This window comes from Oncorhynchus keta, chromosome 17, assembly GCF_023373465.1.
Source record: "Oncorhynchus keta strain PuntledgeMale-10-30-2019 chromosome 17, Oket_V2, whole genome shotgun sequence".
NCBI classification, from domain to species: domain Eukaryota; kingdom Metazoa; phylum Chordata; class Actinopteri; order Salmoniformes; family Salmonidae; genus Oncorhynchus; species Oncorhynchus keta.
Genome location: NC_068437.1, coordinates 46,876,769 through 46,903,643, shown reverse-complemented (window position 1 = coordinate 46,903,643; position 26,875 = coordinate 46,876,769). Strand labels below are relative to the sequence as shown.

At 42.2% G+C, this 26,875-nt stretch overlaps 4 protein-coding genes across 6 annotated transcripts in view; 1 reads left to right on the top strand and 3 right to left on the bottom strand.

The window, feature by feature from the left end:
• The window catches only part of poc1b (POC1 centriolar protein B), a 74,750-nt gene extending 74,250 nt beyond the window's left edge, over nucleotides 1-500 (bottom strand). The window contains exon 1 of one of the 2 annotated variants that reach the window (XM_035790057.2): nucleotides 260-500. In XM_035790057.2, the coding sequence (XP_035645950.2) occupies nucleotides 260-274 (15 nt within the window). In that variant the 5' untranslated portion in view covers nucleotides 275-500. The remainder of the gene's footprint in view (nucleotides 1-259) is intronic. The other variant, XM_035790056.2, reaches the window with a different exon arrangement.
• Nucleotides 434-8,422, top strand: cep41 (centrosomal protein 41). 2 transcript variants are annotated; one of them, XM_035790060.2, is made up of 11 exons: nucleotides 434-539; nucleotides 1,509-1,572; nucleotides 1,735-1,782; nucleotides 3,785-3,846; nucleotides 3,979-4,048; nucleotides 4,698-4,824; nucleotides 5,435-5,604; nucleotides 5,971-6,038; nucleotides 6,215-6,329; nucleotides 6,411-6,626; nucleotides 7,321-8,422. In XM_035790060.2, the coding sequence occupies exons 2-11, from the start codon at nucleotides 1,512-1,514 to the stop codon at nucleotides 7,446-7,448; spliced, it is 1,065 nt and encodes a 354-aa protein (XP_035645953.1). In that variant the 5' UTR covers nucleotides 434-539; nucleotides 1,509-1,511; the 3' UTR covers nucleotides 7,449-8,422. The 2 variants fall into 2 exon arrangements, with proteins under 2 accessions (XP_035645953.1, XP_035645952.1); XM_035790059.2 differs by having other exon boundaries at nucleotides 524-879.
• LOC118395953 (carboxypeptidase A1-like) lies at nucleotides 8,414-12,159 on the bottom strand. The gene is made up of 11 exons (XM_035790061.2): nucleotides 12,095-12,159; nucleotides 11,785-11,866; nucleotides 11,318-11,452; nucleotides 11,021-11,125; nucleotides 10,759-10,860; nucleotides 10,559-10,660; nucleotides 10,033-10,143; nucleotides 9,775-9,865; nucleotides 9,280-9,479; nucleotides 8,960-9,044; nucleotides 8,414-8,830 (listed from the first exon to the last, which is right to left on the bottom strand). The coding sequence occupies exons 1-11, from the start codon at nucleotides 12,157-12,159 to the stop codon at nucleotides 8,643-8,645; spliced, it is 1,266 nt and encodes a 421-aa protein (XP_035645954.1). The 3' UTR covers nucleotides 8,414-8,642.
• Nucleotides 12,160-13,170: 1,011 nt separating this feature from the next.
• On the bottom strand, nucleotides 13,171-24,542 carry cpa5 (carboxypeptidase A5). Its single transcript, XM_035790058.2, has 11 exons — nucleotides 24,395-24,542; nucleotides 23,613-23,694; nucleotides 16,645-16,779; nucleotides 16,220-16,321; nucleotides 15,337-15,438; nucleotides 14,992-15,093; nucleotides 14,791-14,901; nucleotides 14,315-14,405; nucleotides 13,935-14,134; nucleotides 13,681-13,765; nucleotides 13,171-13,452 (listed from the first exon to the last, which is right to left on the bottom strand). The coding sequence occupies exons 1-11, from the start codon at nucleotides 24,460-24,462 to the stop codon at nucleotides 13,265-13,267; spliced, it is 1,266 nt and encodes a 421-aa protein (XP_035645951.2). The 5' UTR covers nucleotides 24,463-24,542; the 3' UTR covers nucleotides 13,171-13,264.
• Between the last annotated feature and the right edge of the window lie 2,333 nt (nucleotides 24,543-26,875).

Below are 26,875 nucleotides of genomic sequence, written 5' to 3'. Positions count from 1 at the left end.
AGTATTCTTTCGAAATGGTAGCCAAATGAATTAGCTACTGCAAGTAACTGAGTAATTTCTAATTAAAGCTCTGGATAAACTAGGCTGATGACATGACAATACTGCCTATCCAACAACCAAGATAAGATACTAGACAGCTAGTTAAATCCTATTAGCTAACTACCTTTCAGATAACTAGCTAGCATGCTTATCGGAAGGGCAGTCAAGCTTTAGTTAGCTCGCGCCACCGATATAATACCAAAGTAAGCAGCACACTTACCATAACTGATGCCATTTAATGCATTGATTACGATAATCCTTACATTTGCGGTGCTTTTGATTTTTGAAAGATTAGCGGGGAAAGTTGGTGCATCCAACTCATGACTTCCATCTGTCTGCCAGTCAAAGTGAAAAACATAGTGCACGCCCAATTCCTCAGACGTTGCTAGTCGAGCGCCGATACGCTAATCAGCCAACTTTTATCAACATACAAACACGACTTTGGCTCATGCAGTTGACCTTAATCAATTCCACAGAAGCCTTGGTTAAATCAGCTAAATGTGAGTGAAGTTGTTGTTAGTTAATTGCTACTTGCAACCACTGAGCTGTAATAAGAACTAGCAACTCTATATTTAGGAGAGACATGCCGCACATTTGCTAGAGCAACAGCCGCGAGAAAAAGAAACAACCAGGGAGGAGTTAAGCGTATTCTGCTGCTACGCAACTACATCAAACTGTGGAACGGTAGAAACCGACATCGTTAAAACAGCGTCATTGATTGGTCAATGGTTGCTCTCGGCTCAATCAGCGCCAAGTTTGTTAAACTTGGAACTTTGGGTCTGGTTTTTCTCTATTCCGTTTGAAAATATGTCGACAAAGAGCAGTATTGGCAATACGGAGGTAAATATAGCAAGCTATAGTTTTTAGCGAATGGTACATGTAACAGCCCAGGTTGGTGGGTGGCAATGGTGCTGTTAGCTATCAAGGCATTGCCAAGCCAACAGTGTTTCTGTTGAGCAGTAACGTTAACCCCTTCTGCTGTTTAACGATATTAGCTAGTTAGATTAGTTGATTGAGGAAAACGTTTCGTAACTATTTTAGCCATCATAGCTAGCTAACGTTAGATCTTCGGTCATCAAATTAGCTAACTACTGTAGCTAGCTAACGTTAGCATGTTATGCTTCCAAAACGTGTATTTTTAATGAACTAATGTTAGCTAGTTTCCTGGGTTGACCTGACAGACACCTTTCATAAACATGTACTAAACATGGAAGGGTATGACCACGGATAAAACAAGGAATATTTGGTATGACTATGACAGAACAGTTCAGCTGCTGAAAGGGCTGCTTTGTCCAGTGGCAGACATTGCTAACTAGAGTTAGCTAGGCCTATATGTAGGCTCACTGGAGAAATCCTATCTCAATGGGTAATGTAATGTGCTTAATATTTTCAACAGCTTAGTAAAAAAGGAAGTAGCTACCATGACAACACAGCAAATCACAAATGTTTGTGTATTCCCCATCTCACAGTACATGAAAAGGAGAATACCTCAGAACCCCAAATATCAACATGTGAGGACAAGGCTTGACACAGGTATTATTCCACAACTCGGGTTATTCAAGTGTTATTGCATTGGCTACCAGTGCCAAAGGACTCAGATGCATCATATTTCTTGACATTTATCAGTAGATTGTATTGATGTATACATAAGCAAAGATTATCTTCAATGTTGTGAAACCTGTTGTCATTTGAAAGGATGCAGCCTGACGAAGTATGTGGAGAGGCTGGAGGAGATAAAGAAAAGTAAGTTACATTTCATTACAGACTTTTGAGATTGGGTCAGGGCGGTTAAGAAATCTTAACTTCCGAGTGCAGCGGTCTAAGGCACTGCATCGCAGTACCAGATACGTCACCCTGGTTCGATCCTGGGTTGTATCACAACCGGCCGTGATCGGGAGTGCCATAGGGCGGCGCATAATTGGCCCAGCGTTGTCCGAGTTAGGGGAGGGTTTGGCCGGGGTAGGCTGTCATTGTAAATAAGAATTTGTTCTTAACTGACTTGCCTAGTTAAATCAAATTAAAATGTACAATTAAAAGGGAGTTGAGTGGCGAAAAGTGTGGGCGGACTGGAGTTCCAACTACATCGAGCCGCTGTCAGTCGATACTCGTAAACATTTAAAATCTTATCGTGTTCCTATGTTTGTCCTGAGTAAAGTCGGGCCTTTCTTTGTTTCTGGAAATCCATACTTTTTTATCACAAGTTTTGGTGCCATATTAGAGCAACGAAAATGTTGAAACCGGTGATGGTTGTATTTCACAAACGTTTTATTAAAAAGTTTGCATTTCAGCAAACCAAGAAAGGCCCGACTTTACACAAAACAAACATAGGTATGTAAGTGTTTAAGATTTTACAAGTTTCGACTGACAGCTACTCGATGTAGTCAGAACTCCAGTCCGCCCACACTCTTCGCCATTCAACTCCCCACTGGGCATGTAATTTCAACAAAAAAATTAAATGTCATGATGTTGAATCAACATGGAAACTTGATTTGGATTTGCAAAAAGTAATCAACGTAATCAACGTAAGGGTCTTTTTAACAGCCAACTTTTAACCTAAATCCAATGACAGACATGGTGAAATGTTTTGTTAATTTTACATTTAATTCAAGTTAGTTGACAACTCAATCAAATTTTAATCAAAACTAGACATTGAAATTATTTATTTGGTGGGTCTCTTGAGAGGTGAGATTTCTCAACAATGCGCAGGGGCCTCATTAGGCTTGTATTGGCTGAAATCTACAACATGACTGTCACAATTGGTTTTTAGCTCCAGTTCAATATTGCCAAACAGGTGTACCTGCATTTTGTCCCTATTACAAAAAAAAGGAGCAGTGGACAGTGTTAGAAAATGCCGAGTTGCACCCCCCCCCCCTCAACTCAAGTAGCCTGTCTTCAAAGAACAGTTGTGGTCCACTATCACATTCTGTTTGGTGTTTTACTTCATGCACTTTCATGGGTAACTCGGAGAAGCCATGTCCTGCTGATATTTTACAACCTGGTGACTGGGGCTATCTGAGAGAATAAGCACTTTGTCTGTTGTGGCCATTTTGTTTCTGGCTTTTCTGATTTCTCAGGGATAACCAACACTGATTCCTTCATTCGGCAGTGGGCGATTGTGTTGTTCACAATAATTTATCTGTCAGGGCTGATGTAGGAGGTATTAGGCTACATTGTGCGGGTGCCAACAGAGACAGAGGATAGTGTGATAGTCAGGTCACACTTTGGCCAATGCCAATGTTAAAAGAGGGCTGAGCAGCCAGTATTGAGCACAGGTGTCTTACCATCTCCCCCAGAGCTGTAATGTTATGGAGATGTACACAATGGAGTTGAGATTTAGTGATATGTTGGGACAAGGGGAGGATGAGCAAAGGGTTGACATGCATGACCCAGGTGAGATATACTGGTGAGGAGCCTGAGATTGACTTGGTACTTGTAGGATAGTTGTAAGAGAGAATACTGGTGAGGGGCCTGAGATTGACTTGGTACTTGTAGGATAGTTGTAAGAGAGAATACTGGTGAGGGGCCTGAGATTGACTTGGTACTTGTAGGATAGTTGTAAGAGAGAATACTGGTGAGGGGCCTGAGATTGACTTGGTACTTGTAGGATAGTTGTAAGAGAGAATACTGGTGAGGGGCCTGAGATTGACTTGGTACTTGTAGGATAGTTGTAAGAGAACATCCTCAGGGTTTCTCCATGTCTTTTGCTCTCATTATTTTGAGAGAAACTGAAAATGTATTTGATTAGATTACAGGTACAGAAAGGATGAACTCTTCAAAAGGCTTAAAGTTACAACATTTGCACAGTTGGTGAGTGAAAAATTATTATGTCAGTGATGGCAAAGACATGTTTTTTATTCTCAGTTACATCTGCTTTTTTGTTTTCATGGAAGTAGCCTACATGTTATTCTATCACTTTATCTTATAATGTTTTTAAATCAGGTAATTCAGGTAGCATCGGTTTCAGACCTGAATGAAAGTGTGAGTGATGGAGAAACACCAAGGCTGGAAGGTAAGAATATTTTGGGGGGACAAATAGGGCGCTATTGATGTTTTGTACCATTATCGATTTGATCTGGAGCCCCAGTTTACATTTTAAATTAACTGAGAATTCCCATCAACTCTTGAGTCAAATCAAAATGTTCTTCGTAAACAATAGGTGTAGACTAACAGTGAAATGCTTACTTACATGTCCTTTTTCAACAATGCAGAGTTAAATATATAAAATGGAAATAGTGACATGAGGAGTAAATACACAGTGAATAATGAATAACATGGCCATATACAGGGAGTACTACTACCAAGTCGTGCAAGAGTACAAGTTAATTGAGGTAGCTATGCACATATTGGTAGGGTTAAAATGACTAGGCAACAGGATAATTAATAGACCGTAGTAGCAGCGGATAACCATTTTGATTAGCTCTTTCGCAGTCTGGTTTAGCAGTCTTATTTGGGGATAGAAGCTCTTCGGGTTCCTTTGGGTTCCAGACTTGGTGCACTGGTACTGCTTGCCATACGGTAGCAGAGAGAACAGTCTGTGACTGGAGTCTTTGACAATTTTTAGGACCTTCCTGCAGTTGCCTTCAACATTGATTTGAATTAACATTGAGGCAGTACTGTAACTGTACAGCAACATCACTATGCTTTATTTCCACCTGAAGCCGACATGGAGCGTCTGTCTGAGCAGACCAACGGTTCCCCCCTGCCTACGCCCACACCTGCTCAGTTCTTCGACAACAACAATGACGCAGGGGACGCTGGCTACTCCCCCAGGTCGACACTTCAAAGGTAACTCCCAGCACCCCACTTTGAACAGCATCACACACACCAGGATTTTCCATTTTCCCTACCAACGACACACCTGTTCTCAATGACTTCCACTGATGTGTACTCTCACTCAAAGCCCACATACATAACCACAACCCATAACCAAAGGCACAGCTGTATCCCTCTCAGCATTCAACCCACACATCTATCTGAATATCCCAGCAGCGTTCTCTCCCCCTCGACAACCCTCCTACCCCTTCATTGTGTACGATATTTGATAGCAGCTTTTTCCCTAGGGTCCAAGCTCTGTTGCCCCCTCACTAGAACAGAAGGTTGTAACTCTATCGCCTCCCTGGGGCCTCCCTAAAACCATGGCATTAGATCACCTTCACTGGCAAGCTAAACCTCCACAGCCTGGCTAAAGTGACAGAGCTGGGATTGTACAGAGTTGAGTTCAGTTCCATTTGGAATACTGTAACTGATGATTGCAATGTCAGACATTATAGAATGAAAATTATGTCATTCACAATATACTCTCAATATTTTGAGTTGGAATGTTTGGTGTTTTTTCACATACAGAAAAAGTGTCCCTGACCCGTGTATACCCTGTCACTTTTGACTCTCACTACAGTGTAATAAGCGGGGTGGGAGAGCTGGATCTGGATAAGAACGGTCAGAAGACAGTGACTCTGACAACCGTGTCCAGCCCTCGGCTTCCAGATGGACCCTACCCAGACTGTCCCTACCTGCTGCTGGACGTCAGGGACAGAGAGCAGTACGACCAGTGTCACATCATCAGCGGTAGGGGGACCATAGAAGTACAATGAATAGAAATCTAATTCCAGACATAGAATGAATAGATTTCAGACACTATACATATAATTAATGGAATTCTGAGCCTTACCCCACCAGGGGCTTTGTAAATGCATAGTATATCTGAAATGAAAATGATATCCATCATCAGGATTGCTATTTCATGATATCATCTTTAGAATTGAAATTATATTGTCCAGAACTTCGTAACCAGAATTGCAAATGGTGGCAGTAGTTATGAAACTTATAGGACAGGATATTAACTGTTTGTCCTTGATGGTATTTTTTTAGGAGGCTTTTCACTCCAATGTAATACTGTACGTATTTGTGATATCTTACATTTTTTCCCCTCAGCATACAGTTACCCCATCGCAACCCTCTCAAGAACAATGAATCCCTACACCAAGGAGGTGCTGGATTATGTATCCTTCCACCAAAACAAATAACTGTATTATTATTATTTCATAACTCGCATTACCAGGCAATCTGAAATGGGCCAAAACACACTAGTAAAATATCCATATACTGTACATGTTTGGATATCCATTTGTTTGCTTCACTGTTGTACTGTGATCCCATTAATCTTGACTTGATGTAGAAAAATGTTTCTGGTAAGATCATCATGGTATATGATGAGGATGAGAGGATAGCTGCCCAGGCAGCCACTGCCATGTGTGAACGGGGCTTCCAGAACCTCTTCATGCTATCTGGAGGTCAGTTGATGTTGTATTGTGAGCAAGTAATAGCTCAAGTGGAAGCTTTGGAATCAGTGCAATCACTCCACTGCCCCCCAGGCCTGAAGGTGATTGCGCAGAAGTTTCCAGAGGGGATGACAACAGGCACCATCCCGGCGTCGTGTCTCCCGTCTCCCAAGGTGACAGCGGGCAGGAAGCGCTACACCCACAGACAGGTTTTCATGCCAGCCGATAGGAAGTGGAGGTTCACCTCAGACGACATGGCCAACATCCAGGCACACTTGGAGGAGATGCTCGTTCCCTCGGACACCAACAGTAAGGCACATTTAACAGCTAACAGGCTCACAGAAAAGGCCGTTAAGACTCCAACGGGAAGGCTATGCCAACAGCTAACTCACTCCAACAGGAAAGCATCACTCCCTGATCTGTTGCTTTGGGTAGTAACAACAACCTACCAGTAGATGGTGATAACATGTAGAAAAAGCAAACAGCTGGGATGGACTTTTGGTAGCCCCCCTCCCACACACACACCTTGTGCAACATTTTAGTGGCCCCCCTCTTGATGGTGAATAGAAATATACAATTTAAAGATAATTTCCTGCAATTCTACACGTTTTGCCATGAATTATGCCATGTAATATGGGATATGAATGACAATGACTAACAAAATCAACAGGGGGCCCCTGAGGGCAGGGCACTGCCCTGTGCTTAGATAGTCTCGTCAGCTAACTACCAATCTAAAAATTAGCTAATTTAGTGACTGTCAGTGACTGACATAACAAGAAAAACTGCTGTATGATGCACAAACACATTCCAAAATTGCACCTGGTCTATTCTACTATTCCTAAGCGACCGCTTTTGCCTGGAGCCAGCTGGGTGTTTGTTCCAGCCCTAAACACCCCATTAGCTCAAAGGGTTGGCCACCCTTGACAATGACGTAGAGAATAATTTCCTGAAAGCATGTTACTTTTTAGAGATGTGTGACTGTCTTTGTGTGTGCGTTTTCTAGGCCGGTTCAGCAGCCGCATGTCCACCAGCAGTGCCCAGTCCAAAGCATCCAGCGCTCGGAGTCTACGCACTTCCTCTTTAGCCGGCTCTGAAACCGCCAGATCCCAGAGCAGCCGACCGTGGAAATAACCCTTAACCCAAATAAAGTCTTATTTCACTACCACCCCCCATGTGCCCCTCTGTGAAAGGGCCCCCCTCCCCCAAGGATACCCAACTGTTGTCCTCAGGGGCCCAAATCTGCTTTATTGTAGGATAATAGTAATTGGTGTGTTGATTTTGAATTTGTTGCACAATGAATATAAAAAAATGTCATCAGTGATCGTAAGATGATAATTTATGTATTTGCCTTGCACTCAATTATCATAACCTCGCAGATGTTGCTTTCCTAAAATGACTTCAGTTTGCGCTCTGGCTGTCTCTGTGTGTGATGCCTGTCATTGATTAAAAACCAGTCAGCCATTGATCGTGTCCATCTCCATCAACCCTCATTAACTTAAGGTCATTTCACTTGGTAGCAGGGTACTAAAATTATATCCCATATGCTTTGTTGTACATTACAAATAACCAGAGGTGATGATTGTTGTTTGAGGGCATTCTCTATTTTAAGAGGTGAAATGTAATATTTTTTTATGTGATATTGTGATATAATATGAAGTGAGATGCTCAGAAGCGCTACATGTTTGTGTCTGTTCTCATAAGATTTGGTGATGTCATGCAGCCTATGATGAAACATCATCATGGTGGAGTAGGGCATTATGGGATGGTAGTCATGGTTACCCCGAGGAGAACATCTTATTACGTCCGATAAATGTGAAACAGTATTTGTGCTTTGAGGTTGTGAACTTTGTGTATTTTCTTTGTCAGCGATTTTTGGGGTGAAGATGAATTGCAGGGTCTTGTGCATTTACTGTAAAACATAGTCTTTGGAGGAGTACAATACCTTTGAGGCTGACGTCTGGCCTGTTTGTGTATATCAGATGCAAGACAACTGTCGTTTCTACTCCTGACAATGAACACATTAACTGTCCGTCATTAGGCTCCATCCATTAAACTGGTTGGTCTCAGTTTAGTTTTTGTATATTAAATAAAACGCACAATGTATATTCTGATGTGAACTGGTCATTTTGTTGAGCATTTTACTGATGTGATTTCTAGTGCACTCTTGTGGACTGGATGGTATAATCAGCTTGAGCTAGATACTGTATATCTACAACAGTATAGACAAACAACTTTGTTTTACACAGGCATTCACATGACCGTATCAAAGAGAGATATACAATTGGTTCATCTGGACAGTATACTGTAGTTGTCATGGTGACCCCTCTAGTTGGTGTTGTCCTTGGTGTGCTCCATGATGGCCATCAGAGCTAGCCAAGCCTCCTTGGCAGTAGGGATGATCTGATTGGCTGGCAGGATGAAACCATAGCGACCGGTGTCTCTCAGCTCGAAGGTGTAGGAGTACTTGATGCCCTGGTTGTAGGACCAGTCAATACTGATGCCACTGGCTCGGTCTAGTGGGAGATAAGCACATTATTTGTATACGTTGTTCCTGTATTAGACCTTGTGGCTGTATTGAGCCTAAGATGTAGCCTTTCATGTATTTTCAGTGACTTTGTGAAAGTGAGTGGCCCGTCACTTACATATGGTGGTTATGACGCTGCCGTATCTGAAGGAGGTTCCGTACATGCTAGCCAGGCCAGTGATGGCCTTCCTAGCCAGGTCGTGCTGTGGGTGAAATGTAAAATAACATCAAGAGACCTGTACAGCTTTTGACAATTTATTTTCGATGGCAAAACGTTTCCTTTTTGTGTACACTGAACTTGACCTGTCAAAGGCTTTAAGCAAAACCAGTTGTACCCTGTTTGATTATATAAAAGTGCATTATTAGCTCACATACAGATGACTGAGACATGGCTAAGGGCCAAGGGGAAGGCAGGAAGCCTGTCTCTGCCAGACTCACCAGTTCTCTCTGGTCGTTGCAAGGGGTTGCAGTGTAGCCGTAGGGGTACATGAGCCTCTGGGAGTAGCTGTGGATGTCGATGAAGGCCTTCAGGTTGCCATGAGACTTGACAAAGTCCACGATGGACTTGACCTCAGACTCTGAGTGAGCCTTGGGCCCGCGGTAAGTCTGATCGCAGGGGTTACCGCTAGAGCCAGCGGCTAGGGAAAAAGAGTTGAATACAACCAACATCAGGCCACGGACAGTCCAATCACAACATTGACACACTTCCTTTAAACTGTAAGTCACCATAGGGGAGGAGATCATTTTCTCAACAACAAAAAAACAATGTATTTAAGCCTGACAATTAAATAAGGCAGAATCCTGGGGATCCCAAGGAGTGCACATTTAGTTTTTTGGCCCTTGTCGTAAGGCAACCTGTATTGTGGACAATTTATGCAATTTTAAACAATGTGTCAAGCATCATTCAAGAAGCCGATAGAAGACATAGCTTACTTCCAAAACCAGCATCCCAGTTCCTGTTGAGGTCAGTTCCATCACAAGAAGAGCCAGGGTTTGGCTTCCTGGTCTTACGCCACATACGGTTCTGTGGAACATAAAAGGTCAACATATTCAATGGTTTGGTAAGTATCCATGCGCATTCACTCTGACTGACACAATGCATGAATGAATGAAGCATCATATCTGCCATTACAGAGGATTGGTGGATTGATTATTAATAATAAATACACATTTTTACTGTTCGGAACTCACAGTTTTGTGGCTGTAGTTGTAGCCATCTGGGTTGGTCACAATCTCCAGGAAGATATCCATGTTGTCCAGAATGGCAGTGAGTGCGGCGTCATGTCCGTAGTCAGTCACAATCTGGTGGTCATTGAAACAGATTTATCTATGCACATTATCATACTGAACAGAGAATACCTGGGCTCAAGGGGGCCAATTCAGCAACCTGTGGGAGTAGGAACGTCCCAGTGGGTATTCAGAACCGGAATTGCCTGTGATGGGTATAAAGAGACTTAACTCCCTTCATGAGCACTGGGGTTGGATTCCTCTACATGAGTCACAAGCCAAACTCCAGTTTGCTTTTAAGCATAGCAAATATACTGTAATGACCCTCTAGCTTTCATAACGCATTTTTTTCCAATGGCCCTATAGCCTTCATTACACTATAATTGCTATTCTTAGCAGAAAACAGGAGTTTGCATTGTGACTCATGAGCATGTGGGGGAATCCAACCCAGGGGCTCTGACTGGAAAGAATGAGACTAGAAGTTGATCACCTTCTTGGCGAACCAGGTGCCACTAGCCTGAGTGATCCATTCTCTGGAGTGGATTCCAGTGTTAATCCAGATGCCACGACGGTTGGTGCCACCAGTGCTAAACTATATGAGAGAGAAGGGGAGCATTAACTTTATCAGGTGCAAAGAAAATCCATGATAATGTTCAAACACCAAAAAAGTATTGAAAAACGATGACTTACTTTGAGCACATTCAGAGGGCGGCCCTCATAGCTCTGACCAATCACGATCTTGCTGACCAGTTTGGGGTTCTCAGCCACCAGCATGTCCTGAAAACTGTAGATCTGGAGAGAGAGAGAAATCATCTTTAATTTGAACCAAATAGCTCTGAGGACTGAAGTTTTAAAACAGGCCTGATATCATTGTTATAACAGTGTTATGACAGACGTTATAATAGCTGATAAGCAAGAACAGGTGGTCTTGGCTGTGTGATTGGGTACTAACCTCATCCCCGTTGTGGTAGTTGGTGTAGTTGTACTCATCTGTGGTTCTGGGCTCAGTGGCACGTGCAGCACTCAGCCTCTGCTCCTTCTCCTCGTCCAACATAACCTGAGAGACAAGGGGCAAAAGGTTTCATACTGCTGATCACTCTCCTTGGTTCATTCAACAATGATTAGATTTCAGGGGGATAACTTTGGTGGCACCACAGTCTGTTCACTTATTACCTTAAGAATAACAATGACTTTAGAGGGGCAGATGAGCTCTCTTTCCTCCCCAGATGAGAAAGGTGTCCTACTTCACCTGTAGGTCCTTGATCATGATGGAGTACGGGATGTCTTCAGTCTCCAGGAAGGCCTTGACGGTCTGCAGGCTGGTGAAGGGAACTCTGATGTCCACAGGAGTGGAGAGGTCAATGGGCTCCATCCACACATCCAGCTTGGAGAGAGGAGGGAGGAGAGTGGAGTGAAGGAGAGAGGCGAGAGAGGAAGGAGAGAGGATGGAGGAGAGAAGGAAGGAGAGAGGATGGAGGAGAAAGGAGAGAGAAGGGAGGAAAGAGGATGGAGGAGAGGGGAGAGGTAAGGGAGGAGAGAGGAGAGAGGTAGGAGGAAAGGAACATGCAGATGAAAATAGAAAATGGACTGGTTGCACAGTTTGAGGGGTTCTGTTCTGATCATTCTACACTTGATCGTTTTCCTCTGAAATTTGTATTTATCAGAAATGCATGAATCACATTATCTCATAGGATGATCACTGTTATCATTCCCAACCTGGAGATGTTCCATCTCAGCCATGTCCTTCAGGAGAGAGTGCTGGAACTCATCCTTCCCAGTGATACGAAGCACCTGGTGCCTTTAAAGATATTACAACAATGATGTTATCATCCCTAATAATTAGAATTAAGAGATGGGGAATCTTATAATTACCCTTTGCTCAGCTACCACTGCTGTTCACAACAAGTTGAAATCACTTAATCAGTCAATGAATCAGTCAATCAATCAAATTTATTTGTAAAGCACTTTTTACATCAGCAGTTGTCACAAAGTGCTTTCTTTTCAGTACTGTTTGATGATCACTCACCCCTCAAAGGTCTCCTTGCCGATAACGGCCACAGACAGTGCAACCAAGACGAGCAGCACCTTCATCGTACCTAATACAGTAAATGCAGTCAGAGCCACACACCCTGCCCGGCACTTTTTACCTTGGTTTGTAAGTTGATGTTATCTTCAGGTGTTTTCTCCTTCTGTTCTGTTTTCCACAACGACTCGGATGTAACACTGATGGTATGTATTTGTGGAGCAGATTCTCAGAAGTTTGATGAAAATGGATGGACCAGATTGTCTAGTTTTTATCCTCCCATTCCATTTACTTAGTTCGCCTGTGTTTGTATCCCTACACTGTAAAAGCTATGCCCCCAAGGGTCGCCGCAACCTTTTTTGAGAACTGAGTCAGAGAGTCTATTTGAGCATATACTGTATACTCACACAAAGAAGAAAGGAGATGAGGAATAAGTCAACAAAGACTGTGTTTACACAGGCAGCCCAATTCAGATATTTTCCCACTCGTAATTGGTCTTTTCACCAATGAGACCAGTTATTTTGCCAATAATTGGGCAAAATACCGATCACACCCATTACCTTTCTAAACCACATGACCTGGGCAATCCAGCTGAACGTCTTTAAATCTTTGGTAGGCCGCAAGCCTTGGAGACAGAGAGACACCACAACTGCTTTATATGGCACACCACTCCCTAGAAATGTCCACATTTCCCACGCCCAAAAGGGTGCTTATTTTCATTGGGAAAACCATAACCAGTTTTCTAGCATGGGCACCCTATGTGAGAGATACACATAAACAACTTATGCAACCCAAAATTATACAACATATGAACTTTACATTTTTAATTGGCGGAATCACTAAGTTGTCCAGTAGCAGTTCATGTCATCATTTGAGTTGGGAATATGAAGAATACAAAAATAGTTATTCTTACTTTAAAAAGTGTAGAATGGTGAAATTGAATGCTGTACTCTCTTTGGACTAGTGTTCTTTTTTGTTGTAATACATTATAATGACCATGTTAAGACCTTCAACCATAATAACCTTTCTCTTTGCTTAATTTCAACATCACTTCAAGTAAAATGACATAGAAGACAAAATCAGGTATAACAGTTGACATTTATTCCTCTGTTTGTGGCCTGTAAACAACCTTAGTGGATTCTCAGTGTCCAGTAGGTTGTCATGGTCACTCCTCTAGTTGGTGTTGTCCTTGGTGTGCTCCATGATGGCCATCAGAGCCAGCCAAGTCTCCTTGGCAGTAGGGAGGATCTGATTGGCTGGCAGGATGAAACCATAGCGACCAGTGTCTCTCAGCTCGAAGGTATAGGAGTACTTGATGCCCTGGTTGTAGGTCCAGTCAACAGTGGTACCACTAGCCTGGTCTGGAAATGACAAGAAAGAAGGGAATAGACCATAGTTTCTGTTTTTAATTCACAGAGTATGTACCAGTATACAAACCATAAGATAAGATTATTGTAAAAACCTTAGTTAGGTTATACAGATGGGGTGTACTCATGTTGGTAGAATGAGCTGGACTACAGTACATTGGAATGGAATGGGATGGGAGGCATTAAAGCAGTGAAAATGTTTAGCTGGTGTTTGACACTTACAGATGGTGTTGATGGTGCTGCCGTATCTGTAGGAGGTCCCGTACATGGAAGCCAGGTCAGTGATTGCCTTCATGGCCAGGTCGTGCTGTGAGAAGATAATACTAGTCATGTAAAAGTACCATGCTCGCGTCACCCTTCCCCCGGTGAGGCCACATATGGTGGAGAATGCTGGCAGGGCACTCCCTAGTGGAACAAATGCCACAAGTTGTTACTAGACATGTCAAAGACAACTAGTTGATGGTTGCTAGACTCACCAGTTCGCTCTGGTCCTTGCAGGGGGTACTGGTGTAACCGTAGGGGTAGAGGAGCATCTGGGAGTAGGAATGGATGGACACGAAGGCCTTCAGGTTGCCGTGAGACTTTACAAAGTCCACAATGGACTTGACCTCAGACTCAGAGTGAGCTTCGGGTCCGCGGTAAGTCTCAGAACAGGGACTGCCACTGGAGCCGGGCTCTACCAAAGACCAGAGAGGAGACAAATGGTAAAGAAAGATTAGTGCCCAACTAAACATTAACAGTAAAATACTATCTCACCAAGGGCTAGATTTGGTATCTTATTTAATTTGTGACCTCTGAATCTATTGTATTTGAATATAAAGTGTTTGCAACATTCAAGTGACAAGGAAAAGTATACCTCCAAAACCAGCATCCCAGTTCCTGTTGGGGTCAGTTCCAACACAGGAAGAGCCAGGGTTGGGCTTCCTGGTCTTACGCCACATACGGTTCTGTGGAAAATAAACAGTCATCGTGACTCATGGTTTGTTTGGTTTTGTCTAGTGCATAGCTGTGAGCAGCAGATGATGATGTCAGAACGAAGTCAAATGACAAAGCAGGAAACAACACTGAAACACTTTGAAAGCAATATTAGATAGATGCTATTTGGTAATAGAGATTCAGATCACACATACATATGTAATATGTAGTTAGTAATCAAAGAGGATGACAGTGGCTGTTGTGTTCAACTCCCTAGTCTGATATGTGCCCTTTTACCTTGTAAAATAATCACTGAAAAAAGAAGAGGTCAATTGAAATGGAGAGATGACATTGTAATCAAAATGTGTGATCAACCTAGAAATGTAAGGGCATTTTCTATTGTGATGAGAGACTCACACTATTGTGAGTGTAGTAGTAGCCATCGGGGTTGGTCACAATCTCCAGGAAGATGTCCATCTTGTCCAGGATGGCGGTGAGAGCGGCGTCACGTCCGTAGTCGGTCACAATCTGGATATGGAAACAGAAGGTTAAAGTGATACATGTGTAGATGAAGAGAGGGGAAAGGTTTAAAGACTGGTGGAGAAAACACTGATGAACCTTCTTGGCGAACCAGGTGCCGCTAGCTTGAGTGATCCATTCCCTGGAATGGATTCCTGTGTCAAGCCAGATACCAGGTCTGTTGGTTCCACCAGTACTGAACTAGAAAAGAGAGACGAAGGGGGTGTAAAGAACACCTACTACAATCCTCAAATACTGTAAACTTGGTACACATTTAACATACAACCATGTAACATGTAACATGTACCAAAAAATAGGGCCTCGTCCGGGATTAGGAAAAAACTACCTTCACTGACTTTTAAATCTACATTTCACTTGTAAAGAGTACTAGTAAAATGACAAAGCCATAGCAGATAAAACATGCCACTCTCGTCAGGAACTTACCTTGAGCACATTCAGGGTGCGTCCCTGGTAACTCTGGCCAATCACGATCTTGCTGACCAGATTGGGGTTCTCAGCCACAAGCATGTCCTGGAAACTATAGATCTGATGAGGTAGATAGAGAAAGAGACAGAGACAGAGAGAGGTTGTTACTGTCAATTTGCGGTTGTTGACATAAGCTTTTCATGAATCCTTATGTTCTGCTTTTGAATGTTTTATGAACTCCTTATGTAAGGACACTTCAAATAAGGTGTTCCCCAAAATACTGTAGGCTTCAACAACAGAAAACAGTGTCTTGCATTGCTTACAGAATTCTTAGGTAGGTCTTACGATGACAGTATTAATGATGTCTCACTCAGTATGAGTTCAGAGTGATCATGTGAAATGGGCCAATTCTCCATGATACTTGTGTAATGGGTTGGTACTTACAGTTGAAGTCGGAAGTTTACATACTTAGGTTGGAGTCATTGAACCTAGTTTCTCAACTACTCCACAAAATTCTTGTTAACAAACTATAGTTTTGGCAAGTCGGTTAAGACATCTACTTTGTGCATGACATAAGTCATTTTTCTAACAATTGTTTACAGACAGATTATTTCACTGTATCACAATTCCAGTGGGTCAGAAGTTTACATACACTAAATATGTTTTAGGAATTGTAATTATGAGATTTCTGTAGTTTGAATTTGGCGCCCTCTATTTTCACTGGTAGTTGTCATATCGATCCCGTTACTGGGATTGCAGCCATAACAAGTTAAAATAAAGTGGTGATCCTAACTGTCCTAAAACAGGGCATTTTTACTAGGATTAAATGTCAGGAATTGTGAAAAACTGAGTTTAAATGTATTTGGCTAAGGTGTATGTAAACTTCAGACTTCAACTGTACATCAGCAATGTCGTGGTAGTTGGAGTAGTCGTAGTCATCGGTGGTTCTGGGGGCAGCGGCACGTGCACTCAGCATCTGGTCCTGCTCCTCGTCCAACATAACCTGTGGGCATAACAGGGGTCAAAAGGTCACTACAAGGCTTTATAACACTTTACAATGATTTATAACACTATTATGTAGTAACACTATTATGTAGTTATCCCATATGACTTACCCAAATCTCTTTTGATCATTGTGAGCACAGATAAAATTGAGCTGTTGCACATAATCTTATTTAACCATCTTATTTATTTACTGTAAGTCATGACGTGGATATACTATTTCAAGACATAGTAAAGACTGAAGTAATCTCCCTGAGCTCAGTCACTTCCTCCTCGACTCCTACCCACCCCATAATTATATTGTGTGTGTCTGTATGATCCTACCTGTAGGTCCATGATCATGATGGAGTACGGGATGTCTTCAGTCTCCAGGAAGGCCTTGACGGTCTGCAGGCTGGTGAAGGGAACTCTGATGTCCACAGGAGTGGAGAGGTCAATGGGCTCCATCCACACGTCCAGCTTGAAGAGAGGAGGGAGGAGAGAGAGCAGGAAGGAGAGAGAGCAGGAAGGAGGAGGACAGAAGACAAGTTGACATGTTAAGCCAACATAGCAAGCATTTTGAACAGCTATTGAAACGGAAATGCATGGTCAAGTTAATATTAATTTTTTAAAACTTTTTTTAAAACTTTTTTTTTTAACCCATCCGTAGCTTTTTTTTGTTTTTAAAGCTTTCTTGTTACATATACACACATTTTATATATTACATTTCACATAAATGGTACTTTAATATACAGCATTCACCTGACAAAGATACAGTGCCATGCGAAAGTATTCGGCCCCCTTGAACTTTGCAACCTTTTGCCACATTTCGGGCTTCAAACATAAAGATATACAACTGCATTTTTTTGTGAAGAATCAACAACAAGTGGGACACAATCATGAAGTGGAACAACATTTATTGGATATTTCAAACTTTTTTAACAAATCAAAAACTGAAAAATTGGGCGTGCAAAATTATTCAGCCCCCTTAAGTTAATACTTTGTAGCGCCACCTTTTGCTGCGATTACAGCTGTAAGTCGCTTGGGGTATGTCTCTATCAGTTTTGCACATCGAGAGACTGACATTTTTTCCCATTCCTCCTTGCAAAACAGCTTGAGCTCAGTGAGGTTGGATGGAGAGCATTTGTGAACAGCAGTTTTCAGTTCTTTCCACAGATTCTCGATTGGATTCAGGTCTGGACTTTGACTTGGCCATTCTAACACCTGGATATGTTTATTTTTGAACCATTCCATTGTAGATTTTGCTTTATGTTTTGGATCATTGTCTTGTTGGAAGACAAATCTCCGTTCCAGTCTCAGGTCTTTTGCAGACTCCATCAGGTTTTCTTCCAGAATGGTTCTGTATTTGGCTCCATCCATCTTCCCATCAATTTAACCATAATATTTGTTGAAATATTTGTTCTGTTTTTTTTCTGGAGGATAAATTAAAAATTGTAACCAGCTTTGTATGGCTTGTTTAAGAAAGGGTGATAATTTGAACAAAGTTTTATTTTCAATTAATCTGAAATGAGAAGTTGCAAAAAGGCAATTTTTGAACAAAGGATGAGCCTTTCTTAGTAATCTACTGGAGAACCAGTTTGGGTTTAAGTATAATTGATGAATGTGTGAAGCTTTTAGTGAGAGGTCTAATGCTGTAATATTTAATCCTTTCAGCCCCCCAAACTCATATTCATTATATAAAAAGGTATGTTTAATTATGTTTGGCTTAGCATTCCAAATAAAGTGAAATATTTTTTGCTCATATGATTTAAAAAACTAACCGTCTGGAGTAGGCAGCACCATAAGTAAGTAAGTAAACTGATAGGAGCAAAGAGTTAATCAATGTGATTTATCCATAAATAGGCTGTCACACCCTGACCATAGTTTGCTTTGTATGTTTCCATGTTTTCTTTGGTCAGGGTGTGATCTGAGTGGGCATTCTATGTTGTGTGTCTAGTTTGTCTGTTTCTGTGTTTGGCCTGATATGGTTCTCAATCAGAGGCAGGTGTTAGTCATTGTCTCCTATTGGGAACCATATTTAGGTAGCCTGTTTGGTGTTGGGTTTTGTGGGTGATTGTTCCTATCTCTGTGTTAGTTGTCACCAGATAGGCTCAGTCACTTTGGTTTTTATTTTTTCCTTGTTTTGGAAGAGAAGAGAAGAGAAGGAGCGCCATTCTCCTTGCGGAGATGGTGCAAAATACATCAACACGGTCGGTCCCTGGGATTGGGCTGGCCAACACAATTCGGTTTGCTTGGAAGGAAAAGGAGTTGGAGCCTTTAGGACGGGAAACTTTTGGAAGGATAATATTGATGGGGATTCTAAAGCTGACGGTGAAGGACGTGTTTTGTTTCCAAGGCAACTCGTTGGAGGGAGCATACGACGTGGCACTATATACAGAGGAGAAACACAATGATATCCTGAGAAGGGCAAGAGCAGTGGGAGGTGAGAGGCCGATGAGCCACTATGAAATAACAAGGCTCGACTATATTTTTGTACCCAGGTCTTTGGGTAAGTTGTCTGGGCGGCTGTTGCCTGTTTTCTTTTCGGATCACGATGGGGTGCTCCTGCAGGTGGGGTCGCCAGTCTGCCTCTTTGGTAGGGGGTACTGAAAGTTAGATCGGGATGTGCTGGAGGAGCAGGCTTTTGTTGACAGGTTTTATGGTTTCTTTTGGAGGCTTGAAGGCCTCCGGTCCATGTGCGTAGGGGGTGTTAGAGTGGTGGGAATTAGTTAAGGTGAGGATTAGGGCTTTTATAATAGGGTATTGCAAGAGGGGAAAAAGGGAGGAGAGGAGGGAGGTGGATCGTATCCAAAGGTTAATTGAACTCTAATACGAGGCAGGCAACCTCGGCGGGTCGTTTGACTGGGAGAGATCCGCAACCCTAAAGGCGCAGCTCAGGGAGTAATCTACACCATGCTGTGTGTAGATTACAAGCTACTTGCAAAGGTTTTAGCAGACCGGTTGCGCACAGCCCTTCCCTACTTCGTCCATGAGGATCCAACGTGCGGGGTAGAGGGCCGCTCTATTAGATGGAACCTACAGTTAATCAGGGACTCCATCGCTTGGGTTGAGGATAGAGGACTGCCTTTAATGGTAGCAGCGCTAGATCAGGCGAAAGCCTTTGATCGCGTGAATAGATCCTTTTTATTCAGAGTGTTAGGTCGATTAGGATTTGGGGAGAAGTTCATAGGATGGATTCGTACATTATATGTCGGAGCGGGGTGCCGAGTTAGTGTAAATAGTCACTTGGGTGACGTTTTTGACCTCTCGTCTGGGGTCAGGCAGGGGTGCCAACTCTTGGCTCTCCTCTTCGTTCTGTACATGGAGCCTCTGGGGGCTGCCATTAGGGCAGACACAGGGGTGGAAGGCTTGTTGATCCCTTGAAGTGGTGGGCTGCGTGTTAAGATGACGCAGTACGCCGACGACACTTCCTTGCTGCTGTGCAAGGACTCGTGCCTGACAAGGTCCCTTGCCATCTTTGGGGATTTCACCCGAGCGTCGGGAGCAGTTCTGAACCATGCAAAGTCTTCCGTCAAGTTTTTCGGAAGACGGAGCGGTAGAACGGATGTGCCTGGTGGGTTATCTCTCTGTGAGGGGGCCCTGAGGATTCTCGGGGTCCATTTTGAGACCTCCGGCTCAGCGACGCTAAACTGGAACATGCGTATCGCAGTGGTACAGAGGAAGCTAGCAATGTGTAAGGCTAGGTATTTGTCTTTTATGGGCAAAGTCCTGGTCCTAAAGGTGGATGTGTTGCCGTCTCTTTTGTATTTGGCATACATCTACCCATTGCCGGCTTGTCTGAGGAGGCCTCTAGTGAGGCTTGTGTTTCAGTTTATGTGGAGTGGCAGGTGCGAGTGGGTCGCCAGGGCACGCATGATCTGTCCCATCGGGGAGGGAGGTAGGGGGGTACCACATTTCCCACTCAAGCTGGACACAATTTTTGTTTCTTTCTTGTTAAAGGAGCTTGCTCAGCCAGTGATACACCCGTCCGGTTACCTCCTGCGGGTGTTCTTCTCGTATCAGGCGAGAAGCGTAATGGTGTGGTCTAACACGGGTCCTCGGGCGGAACAGCTGCCGTGGCACTTTGGTCATCCAAGTGGCTAAGTGCGCACCCTGAGGTTGAAGTTGCCCGAGTAGGTTTAGATCACAGGCACCTGTACGAGGAGGTCAGAAAGGCAGGGAGTCCGGCGCCTGTAGTGGGCATCTCGGAAGTAGTCTGGGAGGGAGTGCAGGCGCGGGGTCTGGACAACAGGCTCAAGGACCTGAATTGGTTGAGCCTCCATAAGTGCTTGCCGGTACGTTCCATCATGTACCGGTATAGTTTGGTGCAATCCCCCACCTGTCCAAGATCCTCTTGTGGCAGGGAGGAGACTGTGCTCCATGTCTTTTGGGACTGTGCCTTTGCCAGAGTAGTATGGGCTAGGGCACGGGTGTTGTTAGGTTTGGTAAGGGGGGATTTTGTATTGACGTGGGCCAGGTTAGAGAGAGGTGTAGGGAGAGCGAGAGGGACGGATAGGGACAGGTTTCTGCTCTGGCTTCTCATGAGTCTCTTTAAACAGGGGCTGTGGGAAGCCAGGCAGAACATGGTGAAGACAGGGAGAGATTGGGGGGGCGGAAGGGATAGTGAGGAGGGTGTAAGGAGATTTGAGGGGGAGGATGAAGAGGGAGGAGAGGAAGTGGGGGCAGCATGCTGCTCGGGAGAGGTGGAAGGGGGGTTTAGGGCTGGGTGTCATTTAGATTTGTAAGGGGATAGATTAGGGACGGGGAGATAGGGAAAGGTATTTTGTAGGGTGACGGGGAGGGAAGATGCTCCCCTGAGGTTTTGTTTGGGGTTTATGTTTAATTAAAATACCATTATTTGAGTATGTATGAAAATTATGAGTTGTAAAGAATGAATCGTATTGAAGATAATAAATTATTTTTTATAAAAAATATTTTAAAAAAAATAGGCTGTTTAGGTTTTTTCACGTTTATTGTTTTTGTATACTGTTCGTGTTTTCATCTTTATTAAAGATGTATATATTGGCTAACTTTCTATTGAAATTGGTTGTGGTAAGTTTGTTTACATCTTTAGAGATAGGAATACCAAGCATGTCTACTTCACCATCAGCCCATTTTATTAGTAAACTACAGGGCACAGTAGTGTAAAAATTGTGTCATTTAAAGATCCAATACTTAATATGGTACACATGTCATGATTGGGTTTTAGTCCAGAGAGGCTAGAAAAGTGATCTTCAATGAGAACGTACAGAGATCCAGATTGCGGACTTAAGAAGAAACTGGAGTTTTTCGCATACATTGACACTTGTTAATGTTCTTGTTGGATCTGATTTTAATAGCTAGCATTTCAATAGCCATAACAAATAGATATGGAGACAATGGACAGCCTTGTTTTACTCTTCTTGACAGCTCAAATCTTTCTGAGAAGTAGTCATTATTTACTATTTTACAACTGTGGTTGCTATACAGTACATAACTTTAACCTCTACAGGATCGGTGCCCCGATTTGGGCAGTCTTGATGCAACATTTTGAACAGATATGCAATGGTTCATTGGATCGGTCTAAAACTTTGCACATACACTGTGGCCACTAGATGGAAGCAATCTAAATTGCGCATGGGCTGAAATAATACATTATGGCCTTTCTGTTGCATTTCAAAGAGGGTAAAAAGAAAATCAGACCTTCTTGCTGAGTACCTGATAGTCTACCATTTTTATAGAAGTAGTAAAAGCATGCTAATAATGGATATTTGAGTACCTCAAAAAAGGTCTGATATACTTCTACTGGTATACCACCAAGCCCTGGGATTTTTCCAGAATGAAAATATTTAATTGCTTCAAAATGTTTATCCTCTGTAAATTGTACTTTCAATATTTTTTACATTTCACCTTTATTTAACTTCACACGGGTCTTTCTGTATATTTGTTCATTTTACATTATTATTAGGGGGAAAATCCATACAGTTAGCATCATTCAGTGGAGATGGAGAAGACTGAAAAGAAAACATATGTTTGAAATATTTAGCTTTCAAATATTCAGCTTTCTTTCAAAATATAATTTGGTGAATCATGGATGACTCTGTCATTTGTAACGAGTTTCTGTAAATTATTTTTGGTAGCATTTCTATGTTTAAGATTTAAGAAAGATTTAGTGCATTTTTCAAAATGTTCTGTCCAGTTAACTTTATTTTTACAATAAATTACATTTCATCGTTCTTGAATAAGTTCTAATTCTAATCTAGTTCTAATTATTTTTGTTTTTCCTCTAACTTATTTGGTGCCTCTATTGTACAATTGTTATTGCTATCTACCTCCACTGTTATATCCTATTTTCTTTATTAGTCTAATCTCTTTTAATCAAAACTGTTTTTGTTTGAATGTTTGAGTATTGTATTGAATGGCCTCTAAATGTACATTTGAAAGTGTCCCATACAATAAGGGGATCCCATACAATAAGGGGATCTCCAGTACTTATTTTGTGTTGGTTAAGAACAAATTGTCATCCAGTAGGTTTTGATTAAATTTCCAATATCCCCATCCCCATCATCATGGAAATTCTGTAAGAGTTATGTGGAGGCCAATTAGATGGTGGTCCGTTCCCATTCGGTCTTTTGTACAGTTTGATGCCAGCAAGAATGACACAAGGAAGTAGTCAAGATGACTAGCTTGATTAAGCCTCCTCCATGTACTGTATATCTCACGAGGGCAGGGTTTTTTAGCCTCCATATATTCACTAGCTCTAATGTATCCATGATCTTCGTGATCTTAATTGCATGAGGGTGATAGTTTGTAATGTCATTTCTTTTACGATCCTTTGAGGTATTTGTAACCGTATTATAATCTCCCACCATAATAGATTAATTTGTTATTTGTGAGCTCAATAGATTATTGTATATATTTTCACAGAAGTGTGGATCATCAATAGTTGGACCAGATTAATTAGCCAAATCTGTTTTTGGTCCAATAGCATATTTAAAACATTTTCACATTTAAGACGTTTACATTTAAGTCATTTAGCAGACGCTCTTATCCAGAGCGACTTACAAATTGGTGCATTCACCTTATGACACCCCCTTTGAGTTTCTTTGCCCATGACCATGACAAACGTATTATTTATCCCTCCCAGGCCTTGGACTAGTGAATTAATATGAATTCATATTGTGGTCATTGCAATGTTTGTCAAACTTCGTATTGAAATGCAAATGCCAATGCAGTAGGCTATAGTGTATTGAATGAGGTGGTGGGGTTAGATATATGTGGCTTCAGTGGTGGATATGATGATGATGATGATCATTGTCATTGTCATGCCACACCTGGAGATGTTCCATCTCAGCAAGGTCCTTCAGGAGAGCGAGCTGGACCTCATCCTTCGCAGTGATACGAAGGACCTTGTCACTGCAAAGACAGGAGAACCATTCAGATTTGAACTATGCTTGAGTAATGGTCCGAGTTGAGAAAGGAAGAAGTTGAGTAGCATAGACTGTGGTGAAACTTCTGCTTAGCAACATAATAACTTACAGTTGGAGTCAACCTTGACCATAAGCTTTGTTTCCTCTCAACAGTTAAAATTGAGTAGCCATCTTTAATGATTAATTTGAATTGACTGAAAAGTAATAAAGCCTGACTGTCACACAGATTGAAAAGCAACTCATGTCTACAGAATCACAGAGGCAAGCAGGACATATGTTTATACTACCCTTCCTATGGTTCAGTTAAGCAATAAGACCCGAGGGGGTGTGGTATATGGCCAATATACCACGGCTAAGGGCTGTTCTTATGCAAGACATATAGCGGAGTGCCTGGACACAACCCTTAGCCGTGATATATTGGCTATATACCACAAACCCCCAAGGTGCCTTATTGCTATTATAAACTGGTTACCAACGTAATTAGACCAGTGAAAATAAATGTTGTCATACCCCATGGTATACCGTCTGATACACTACGGCTTTCAGCCAATCAGAATTCAGGGCTTGAACCACATAGTTTATAACAATCTTTATATAGCAACTACTGGTGATATATCAAACATGACACCAAATAGAATTGGACATATTCCCCAAAATGAGTACCAACCATTGGTGTATCCACTCACCCCTCAAATGTTTCCTTGCCGAAAATGGCCACAAACAGCACAGTCAAGACCAGCAGCCCCTTCATCATTGCAAATAGAGTAGAGACACACCTTGGCCACCACCTTTAATGCCATGGTCCTGGTCACATGACCTTGCTTAAGGGGACTTGCGTATGATGCCTGCTGCTTTGCTTCCCATGCCAGCCAGGAGAACCTGAGAAATACCAGATGGGTCGTTTCTGTACCTTTGCCATCATTTGCTTTAGTTTGAGTTATCTAGAAAAATACATAAATACATCTGAAACAAACATGTAGAGTGGGTATACTAGGCCTACAAGTTAATGCATTTGACTTATGTGCTCAGTCCAGCTTTAGACAAACAATAACTTTTAAGGCTTAATGAAGCCATTATAAACCCTTTCTAAGGCCTATATAAATACTTCAGAAAGCAATCATAAGAAAATTCCAATGACATGTTATGAAGTGCGGCAAAAGGGCCACATTTGGCAAAGCACCAGATGTAGGCCAATGCATTTGTGTCAGCCTGTATTCAGGAAGTTGTGCTACAGTACTGCCTCGTTAGTGTCAGATTCAGCAACACTATAATTAGCAGAGATAAATTAAAACAGAAAGCGCAACATAGTGAAATGGAACTGTTTTATGATAGTTAGGCTGCAGCCTGTGTCACAGCCGGCCTTGACCGGGAGACCCATGAGGCGGCACACAATTGGCCCAGCATCGTCCGGGTTAGGGGAGAATTTGGCTGGCCAGGATTTCATTGTCCCATCGCGCTCTAGCGACTCCTTGTGGTAGGCTGGGCGCATGCAAGCTGACTTTGGTTGCCAGCTGTGCGGTGTTTCCTCCGACACATTGGTGCGGCTGGCTTCTAGGTTAGTCCATAGGGCAGTTGCAGTGATGGGACAAGACTAACAACCAATTGAAAATCACCGAAAATAAAATAGATAGTGTCTGCTTGCTTTCAAAATATCACTTGAAATTATTTTTCCTCATGTCAGATTGAATTGAATGGTTCTATTTGGTGTACACTGTAGGAACGCTGTAAGAAGTAGGAACATTCATTGTTTGCTGGGAAGGCAGTTCAATTATTAAGACATCATTTGACAAACTGTTCAATTACCTTTAGGCTACGTTTGGTTGATATAAGCCCTCTCATTTGAGACTGAAACAGTATGCACTACCAGATCTCTGCCCTCCCTCTGTGCCCGTTCTAAAAAGGGTAACTGTAGCCTGTTTTATGCAATCGAGCTGATAACAAGAATGACAGATTAAAGATACTGTACATGTTGGTTTTTCCATATCTAGAAGTAAATCATTAACTTACATACAGGCACACCCACAATACATTTGTCTAAAAGACAGCAATACATTTGTCAAGTAGCACTGCGCACAAAATCCTGTTAGAATGCATTTGAACCATGATGTATCGATTGTCGTCAGGAGAAGAGGACCAAAGAGAAGCGTGGTACGTATTCATAACGAATTTTAATAAAGATGAATACCGGAACCAAAAACTGACATACGAATAGTTCTGCAAGGTGCAACAAAAACCACTAAACAGAAAATACATTTAAAAAAAATACCTACCCACAAATCCCATGTGGGCAAGAGCTACCTAAGTATGGTTCTCAATCAGAGACAACGACAGACAGCTGTCCCTGATTGAGAACCATACCCGGCCAAAAACAAAATACAAGAACATAGAAAAAAGAACATAGAACGCCTACATTAGTCACACCCTGGCCTAACCAAAATAGAGAATATAAAGCCTCTCTATGGCCAGGGCGTAACACATGACCTTATTTTGTCTCACAATATTTTGTTTTGAAGTTATTTTTTCTCTCACATGCAAGATTACTCTGCATACCAACTGGCAAAGACAGGGCATACAAAATCATGCCTGCATCGAAAGAAATTGCATTTGAATTTATCATGAGTTTGATCAATTACACAAATCATCTCCTTATGATGATTTTATGATTATTTATACAGTTGCCTAGATACCCACCTGTTTTGCAGTTTGTCTGTAACACAGTTACACAAGGCCACAAGCTGTGAAACACCCAAGGCCTTCTTTTAAAAGGACAGCAAAACAGATGCACATGACGTATGATGTCTCTAAACTACATCATTACTACACACTTCCTGCATCTGCATGATAAGTATGTGCAGGTTTAAGATTGGGAGGGATGGCTATATAGTAAATGTAGCTGCTATCCATGACGGTGTCAAGACCCAACCAATCAACCAGAGGGTCAAGACTCAACCAATCAACCAGAGGGTCCATGTATAATCTGCGTGACAGACACACCATTCATCTCTGTCATAAATGTGAAATGTGTTGCACACGACAGATACATTTCATAAGTGTTAATACCAAGTTGCTGCTCCTCTGTCTAGTATTTGGTCAAATATCCCCCCCCCAAAACTATCAGCATATACTGTAAGAGGACACATTTAATTGTAAATAGTATATACATTGAC

Bases quoted from the DNA above. Each gene is read 5' to 3' on its own strand.
- cep41 (XM_035790059.2), top strand. From the start codon at position 847: ATGTCGACAAAGAGCAGTATTGGCAATACGGAG. The intron at 1,573-1,734 runs GTATTATTCCAC...GTCATTTGAAAG, and splicing joins GAGGACAAGGCTTGACACAG to GATGCAGCCTGACGAAGTAT. The intron at 6,039-6,214 runs GTATCCTTCCAC...GACTTGATGTAG, and splicing joins CCAAGGAGGTGCTGGATTAT to AAAAATGTTTCTGGTAAGAT.
- LOC118395953 (XM_035790061.2), bottom strand. From the start codon at position 12,159: ATGAAGGTGCTGCTCGTCTTGGTTGCACTGTCTGTGGCCGTTATCGGC. The intron at 10,144-10,558 runs GTGATCAACTTC...AATGACCACCAG, and splicing joins GCACCTGGTTCGCCAAGAAG to ATTGTGACTGACTACGGACA. The intron at 9,866-10,032 runs GTGAGTTCCGAA...TATGTTCCACAG, and splicing joins ACAACTACAGCCACAAAACT to AACCGTATGTGGCGTAAGAC.
- cpa5 (XM_035790058.2), bottom strand. From the start codon at position 24,462: ATGATGAAGGGGCTGCTGGTCTTGACTGTGCTGTTTGTGGCCATTTTC. The intron at 15,439-16,219 runs GTACAGTTGAAG...CTACCTCATCAG, and splicing joins ACTACCACGACATTGCTGAT to ATCTATAGTTTCCAGGACAT. The intron at 14,406-14,790 runs GTGAGTCTCTCA...TATTTTCCACAG, and splicing joins ACTACTACACTCACAATAGT to AACCGTATGTGGCGTAAGAC.